The sequence below is a fragment of the Octodon degus genome, unplaced genomic scaffold (assembly GCF_000260255.1).
Source record: "Octodon degus isolate 3935 unplaced genomic scaffold, OctDeg1.0 scaffold00215, whole genome shotgun sequence".
NCBI classification, from domain to species: Eukaryota; Metazoa; Chordata; class Mammalia; order Rodentia; family Octodontidae; genus Octodon; species Octodon degus.
This window is the reverse complement of record NW_004524791.1, coordinates 2269941-2277554: the sequence shown is the minus strand read 5'-3', so window position 1 is coordinate 2277554 and position 7614 is coordinate 2269941. Positions and strand designations below refer to the sequence as shown.

General features: G+C 55.6%; 1 protein-coding gene across 1 annotated transcript in view; it reads left to right on the top strand.

Annotated features, from left to right (window-relative positions):
- The window catches only part of Spire2 (spire type actin nucleation factor 2), a gene marked incomplete at its 5' end in the record, with an annotated part of 28769 nt that continues 21155 nt past the window's right edge, over positions 1 to 7614 (top strand). The window contains one exon of the mRNA XM_023705206.1: positions 1 to 235. Within this exon, the coding sequence (XP_023560974.1) occupies positions 1 to 235 (235 nt within the window). The remainder of the gene's footprint in view (positions 236 to 7614) is intronic.

The following is a 7614-nucleotide window of genomic DNA, read 5'->3' as shown; positions in this document are numbered from 1 at the left end:
GGCGGCGCGGCGGCCCCGGAGCGCGCGGGGGGCGCGGCGCGGGCCGAGCCGTGGGAGCTGTCCCTGGAGGAGGTGCTGAAGGTGTACGAGCAGCCCATCAACGAAGAGCAGGCCTGGGCCGTGTGCTTCCAGGGCTGCCGCGGGCTCCGGGGTGCGCCGGGCGGGCGGCGCATCCGCGACACGGCGGACATCCTGCTGCGCAGGGACGGCTCGGTGGGCGCGCGGCGGGAGCCAGGTGAGCGGGGCGCGGCCGGGAGCGGCGGCGGGCGGGGTGCGACTTCGGCCCTTCGGGGGACCCGAACTTCCCTCAGCGGGGTCTCCTGCTCCCGTGCTCGCCCCTCGCGCATCTCCGGACCTCCCGCAGGCCCTGCGCGGCGACTGGGCCGGAGCACGAGCACCCCGCATTTCTGCCTCTCCCCCCAGTTCTGGGCTCTGGCGCGAGGTTGGGGTTTGGGGTCTGTGGTCCTCAGAGTGCAGCTCACGCCGGGCCCCGGGGCAGAGTCCGCCCCGCCGCCGGAGACACCGCGGGATCTGAAGCAGGGAAGGGCGCAGAAATGCCTCGGGCTGTTGGGGGCGGGGTGTGCCCGGCTGGAATCCGGGCTGAGCTGGACCACTTGGATTCTTGGGCATAGTGGAGAGAGACGAGAGGAGCGTGTGTAACGTCGAGAGGACCGCCTGCTTTCTCTGATGTAAACCATCAGTAAAAACCGGAGACAAAGCTCTTGGAAGGTTTCGAAGTCTATTCAGAGTACTGAGTTTCACAGTTTACTGTTTTCAGTTCTTCCCCAGGGAACCAGAGCGCTACAGTGTGGCGCTCAGCGCTCTTACCCAGAAGTTGATACCCGTCTGGGAGTACAAAGGCAGCTGTGTGTGTGCTGCGCGAAGCTGGCCTCTCTCCAGCCCCGAGGGTCGTGGGTTTAGAAAGCGTCTAGAGCGGCTCCTGGACAAACGGCTGGGCACTCAATTTGAGCTCCTCCTCCCCTCTCTTCTCCACGCACAGCGGTGCCTCCCCCCCACAACCTGCTGGGACCCTTGCAAGTTGCTATGGCTTGCACAGAAAAGACTGATATGCCAGTGAGGACAATGCCAAGTGTAAGGTCTCATGGTATATTCCTATTTTATACTTGGATAAGCCGAGGCTCAACCTCCACCAAAATGATTCAGAAAGCAGCAGAGTTTAGATTTGTCTGATCCACACCAGGATTCTGTCTTTCCAAGGCCAGCAAGGGGAGTGGGCAGGTCCCAGGGGCAGCTGTGGGCTGGGGCCAGGAGTCAGCACATACATGCTTTCCACTTGAGGCCAGGTCTTCCCTGGACCACATCAACCCTGGAGATGAGGAACCCATGAGGGTGTCTTGGGTGGCCACCCTTGGGGGTGTCAGCCGTCTCTCCAGCCCCCAGGACAGTTTCTGTGTCTTCTTCCTGGTGCATGCAGCCCAGCAGCATTTCCTGGCTGTCAGGGCCGAGGCGGGTACTTTGTTGACCTTTAGGGAGTGGTACCCAGCCTGTGGCACCAAGGAGCCAAATTTCATTTTCTGTTCAGCATGTTCATAGGTTTGGTTCGTGCACATATCTCGGGTAAACAAGGTTTATGACCTTCAGCCTTTTTTTTTTTTTTTTAGATGAGTTCTGTTTCTGTGTTGATCTTGACCGGCGGGGCTCAAGTCCCGCCTCAGCCTCCCGAGTGCTGGGTGGTAGGACTTACTGCCTCTCTGAGAACTAAGAAAAGTATGCGGAGCTGAGTTTGCTCTTCTGTCCCCGAACTTGCGAATCAGCTAAAACTGTAGCCCAGCCGCTTCCGGAAGGTGGCCTGGCATTCTCTGGGGCTTGAGTGATGGGGTGAGAAGAAGTACATGTTGTTACTTCCTGTAAGTAGCAGTCAGGAAAAGGCACACAACACCCTTGTCAGCACTTTGGTCTGTCACTGATGCCAAATGAATTTCTGAATATGCTTCGCTAGGCCTTGGGCTCTCTGTCCTGTCTCCTCCCACAAGGCCTGGTTGGCCTAAGCAGCCATAAGTGTTTAAAGCAACTGAAAAACAACAGCCAGCTGGGCACAGTGGTGCAGCCTGTTATCCCAGTGCTCTGGGAGGCTGAGGCAGGACGATCACAAGTTCTAGCCCAGCCTGGGCATTTAGTGAGCTGGGGATGTAGCTCACTGTGAAGGCTGTGGATTTAATGCCCAGTTCTGCAGAGAAGAAGCTTTCTGGCTTCATAGCCTGCTGGTGAGCTTTTGTTGATTGATTGTCTTTTTGAGACAGGGTTTCACCATGTGGTCAGGCTGGCCTTGAAGTCACTATATTTATAATCTTTTTTTTTTTTTTTTGGCGGAACCGGGGATTGAACTCAGGCCCTTGCGCTTGCCAGGGAAGTGCTTATTCCACTGAGCCATCTCCCTGGCCTTTGGAATAAGGGGTTTTTTTTGTTTTGTTTTGTTTTGTTTTTCTCCGCATGCCCTCAGGGGTGGTTTGGCTGGCTCTAGTGTTGTGGGGATCGAACTCCAGCAACCTGAGGCTGACAGCTTTGTGGAAGCAGCCACTTAAAGGACTGAGCTAAGGCCAGGCCCCCCTTGAAGTCACTATGTAAGCTACACTGACCTCAAACTCACCACAATCCTCTTGCCTCAGCCTCCTGAGTGCTGGAATTATAGCTGTGCACCAACAGCTTTTGTTTGTTTGTATTTTAGTTTTGTGTAAGTGGGAAAGTGGAAAGCATGTTAATGTGGAATTATCTTTTTTTTTTTTTTGGCGGAACCAGGAATTGAACTCAGGTCCTTGCACTTGCCAGAGAAGCACTTATTCCACTGAGCTATCTCCCCGACCCCTAATGTGGAATTATCTCTAAGAGGCCATACTAAAACTTCATAATGGGATGCCTTTTCAAAGCTCCATCCATCAGACTGCGGTCCTACCCAAGGCTACATCCTCAGACCCAGCCAGCTCAGGTGTCTGGCCCTGTGGAGCTCTTGGGATGCTGGGACCCCCGCCACTCCCCTCCTGGGTCGGTGTGTGGTGGTGCCGGCTTCCCTCTGCGGTGTAGGGGTCTGCTGTCCTTGTCAGGGGCGGTAGGGTCTTGTCAACTCCTCTCCTTTTGCCCCTTTAACTCTGACCACACTTGCTCACACCCAAACATATTTTAATTCTTTTCCCTGGAAAACTTTTTCTTTTGCCTCTGGGGATGGACCAGGGCCTCATGCATGCCAAACATGGGCTCTGCCACTGAGCTCTGCCCCCACCTGGCCGTGAGACCCTAGCAGCTGGTGTCTGGCTCCATGGGTGCCCCTACCCCATTCGACCTTGTACTACATGGATATGGGCCTTCCCAACACTGCTCCTGTTACCCCTGAGTTCCCAACAGAGAGACACTTCCAAGGAAGCCTGCCTGAGCCTGAGTGAGCCCCCGTGGACGCTGCAGTTGTCTTTCCTCTGGCTCCAGCCATGTTGAAGAGTGGCTCTGACATCTCAGAGTGATGGTGGCCCAAACCCAGGAGCCAGGGGACACTGGCGAAGGGCCCACCACACCTGGATAGACAGCACAGCTGTGGTCCACTGCTATTTCTGTGCTGTCCTTACTGTGACATCTGTCCCAGACTAGGATACCTCCTCCTTGTCCCCAGGCCTAGTGCCCAGCTGGAAGAAGGAGTGGAACCTGGCTTCTGAGGATTGCGCTGTCCCCACTGCTGGCTCCCTGTGTTGCTGACGCCAAGTCCACCAATGGCCGGCTTGTCTGTTTCAACTACTGTTATTTTTGTCTTGCAGTATTGGAGTTGGAAAATGACTTAGCACTAAGCTACATCTCCAACCTTTTTTGTATTTCTTTTGGTTTTTAAGATGGGGCCTAGGGACTGGGGAGATAGCTCAGTAGAATAAGCATGTGCCTGGCAAGCACAAGGACCTGCGTTCAATCCCTGGTTCCACCAAAAAAAAAAAAAAAAAAAAAAAAAAAAAAAAAAAAAGATGGCGCCTCTCTAGGAAGCCCATGGTAGGCTGGAGCTTGCGATCCTTCTGCCTCAGCCTCCTGAGTGCTGGAGTTACAGACAGATGCCTCTATGCCTGATTTCTTCTCCCATTTCTTGATGGTTTCTAGATCCTGTCCCAAGCATTCTGTGCTGGGAAAAGGGGAGCCAAATGTCAGGGTGAGGCCTCTGGGGGTGCTGCAGGTGCTGCTGTGTGGATGGGTGTGAGCTCAGTGGTTCTTAGATCGCTCTCCTGATTTCGGCTCCCAGATCAAGGCTCACCAAGGAGAACAGTCCTTCCTGCACTTCTAGGACACTGTGTCCAGGTCGGCGTCCTTGGACACTCAGGATGTGTGTGGCCAAGGAACCTGCCCGGCCTGCCCAACCCTGTGCGTGGAAGAAGGCTTTCACTTGAAGGGATGGGGGTGGGGTTGGGGTCCCTGTGCCTGAGAGGTGCCTGTGCTACCTCTCAGTCCTGGTCCTTCCTTGCCACTGTCCTCAGGCCATAAGGAATGGCTCCTTTGCCCCCTTGGACAGAAGTGACTGCCTTTCCAACTCAGCACAGGGCCCTTGGTGTGGCGGATATAGCCACCACTTGATGGTCCTGCCATAGTCGCCCGGTCCTGGGACGTGGCCCGGTCCTGGGATGTGGCCTGGTCCTGGGATGTGGCTCATTTAAGCAAATGCACTGAGATTTGGCTGTGATCACTAACTGACCCCTCAGAGACCCGGCCCTGGCAAGGGCTGAGGCTGGTGAGGGAAGAGAGCTGCCCCCAAGCATAGCCTGCGGATCACGTGGTGTAGGGCTCTGGCCTCTGAGGCCGTGCCACCAGTCTGTCTTCCCCTCCACTCCCCATTCCCGGGGATCCACTCATTCTGGCGCACTTGCCTCCAGGGCTTTCCTGGGGACGGGGAAGCAGGTATAGCTCCGTGTAGAGCACTTGCCCTGAATGCATAATGCCCAGGGTTTGACCCCCAGAACCCTGCAAGAAAGAGTGCAAGGGTTTTCTGAGACTCCTAAACAGGTTGCCATAAACTTGCTGGCTTAGAGCAGTGTGCATTTATTCTTTCCCAGGTTAAGGGTCCAGAAACCACAAGCCATCTTCAACTTCAGGTCAGATGCCAGCACGCATCTTCTCGGCCTTAGGTTCCCCCGTCCCGTAACATAACATTGTAGGCTCTGGGGATTAGAGCAAGGCCAGCTTAGGGGACGAGGACAGAGGTCAGAGGGTAGTGCCTGGACACTCTCAGCTTCACCCTCAGCAGCTGGCACCCCATCTTCCAGCTCAGGGCCCGGGAATCTGCTCCAAACCTGCCCAGAGCCCCAGATCTCCCAACGCGGTCGGGATCTCTGAGTCCCACCTGCAGTGAGCCTCACCTGGGAAGCTGCATCTCTTGTGATCTGCTGTGTGGGGGTGTCCGGATCACAGCTCTGAGGACTGGTCCCCTGGTTCATGCTTGAGTGCGCACTTTCAGTGCCAAATGACTCTTCAATCGATAGATGTGGAGAGGAGCAGAGGCGTGGTCTGGTGTCAGCCTGAGCCAGGCCAGTGGAGGGCTCTCAGCAGGGTGCTGTTGGGAAGGAGGTTGCAGGCTGGGGTACCCACTGGGGGCCATTTGGGACAGGCACAGAAGCTCAGGGGCATTGATTGCTGTGTGCGGTCCCCACCCAGCCAGGCTGGCTCTGGCTGTGCTCAGCAGGAGCAGGAAGCCAGGCCTGTGCAGAATGCACAGCAGGTGTCTGTGGGGTTTCCAGCCCCTAATCTGGGTCTCTCTCTGGCCCCAGCCTGGGACCTGGAGAGGGAACAGTGTCTTATCTGGGTGGTGTTCTGGAGAACGGAGCTAATCTCAGCGCCATTAGCTACCGCCTGGCTGTCCAGTGGTGAGAGGACTCGGAAGTGAAACAGGAGGCGGAGGTGGAGGCAGGACACGCCTGGGTCACTTTGACCCAAAGGGCTCGCTGTTTGCTAAACAAACACGGGACTTCTGACTCCTGTGGTTTCTCAGGGTGACTCTCCTGCTGGCCCATGCTTGGCAAGGGCTCTACTGAGTTTTAAAATTGTATTGTTTCTGGGGGTTTTTGGCCATAATCAAGTGTAGTAAAGTTGCGTCCATAGCAAGCATGTATAGAAAGTTTGCTATGTGCCAGACACTGGTGTGTTTTCATTAAGTCCTTTCAGTGACCTTGGTGGCGTGGGTGTCTTTTGCCCAAGAGAGAACCAATTTGGTGCTCCAAGCCATGTGGGGTGCTTGACTTCTCCCAGGTGCCCCGGCTCTGAGTCCCGCTCGGCCTGTGGGGGTGCACACACTCTCTTGTGTTCTCCTCTACCCTCTTGACACCATGCAAGAAGCCTGCATCCCTGACGCACGGCCGCCTTCAGGCCCCCCAGCCTAAGCACTTCCGGTGTACCAGCTCTCCAGGGCTGCAGGGAGGGTCTCTGATCAGCGCACCACAAGGGACACCATGTGTGCTTTAGTGGCTCCCCGGGGTCCTCTGGGTGGGCGTCTCTGCAAGTCTTTGGCAGGATAGCAGCAAGTGACTTTGCAGGCCCTGCGTGGCAGACCAGTGAGGAGGCGAGAGGGGGTGATTCTGAGAGGTAATGTGGGTGTCTGCTTGAGGTTGTGGCTGGTTTATGTGTCCCCAGGAGTAAGTGTCTTGTCCCTCCAGTCTGCTGTGGCTGCATAGGAGCTCCTGAGAGCCCTGGGCCTGAGACATGGGCCGCAGGTGTGAGTGACCCTTTTGATTGCCACTCAGAGCTGGGGGCTGGTCCTGCAGGAGCCCTATGGGTTGTGTGGGCAGGGACAGTTGTGTGCCCACCACACGGATTGCAGGGCTCCTCGTTGGCACCTTATGCACCATGCCACGTCCTCTCTCAGGTTTCACACCTTGGAGCATCTGAGTCTGGTGCCTTCTTTCTCTTTGAGGTGACAGGTGAGTTAGGCTGGCTTCCATCCTGCAGGGGAGGAGGTGAGGCCCAGAGATACCTGCAGCCTGATGCCCTAGGCGGCGGCAGGTGATCATCCTTCCTCCATGCATGTGTGGGGCACCTCCCCTCGGAGCTGGTCAGAACTGGGGTGCAGCCCCCCAGCAGTTCTCCAAGTGCAGTCATCCTCCAAAATCATGCTCTTCTACTCCATGCCCAAGGTCATTTCTGAGAGAATGCTCTGGCTTTCTGATGGATCTTCACCTGTGTTTTTTTTTTGTTGTTGTTGTTTGTTTGTTTGTTTTTCCAGAACTGGGGATTGAACTCAGGCTCTTGCGCTTGTCAGGCAAGTGCTTAATCTACTGAGCCATCTCCCCAGCCCCCTCACCTGTGTTTTTTGAGACAGGTGTCACTGGGTAACCCAGGCTGGTCTTGAACTCATCAAGATCCTCCTGCCTCAGCCTCTGGGTGCTGGGATTATAGGCACTCCCAGCTTCGTGTGTGTGTTTTGTGCAGAATGCCAGAGTGGTTCCCTCTTCCCCAGGCCAGGCTGAGCCACTTCAGAGATGGCACCAAGTGCAGTCCTAGCCCTTGGCAGAGCTTCGAGGTGATGGTAAAAAATGCCAGCTCCCCACAGCCTCTGTGTGCTTCTGTCCCTCTGCTCTTCCCTGGAGAGAGCTTTTTAAATTTATTTTCTTGACTTATTTATTTGGTTTTTTTTTAATTAATTTATTT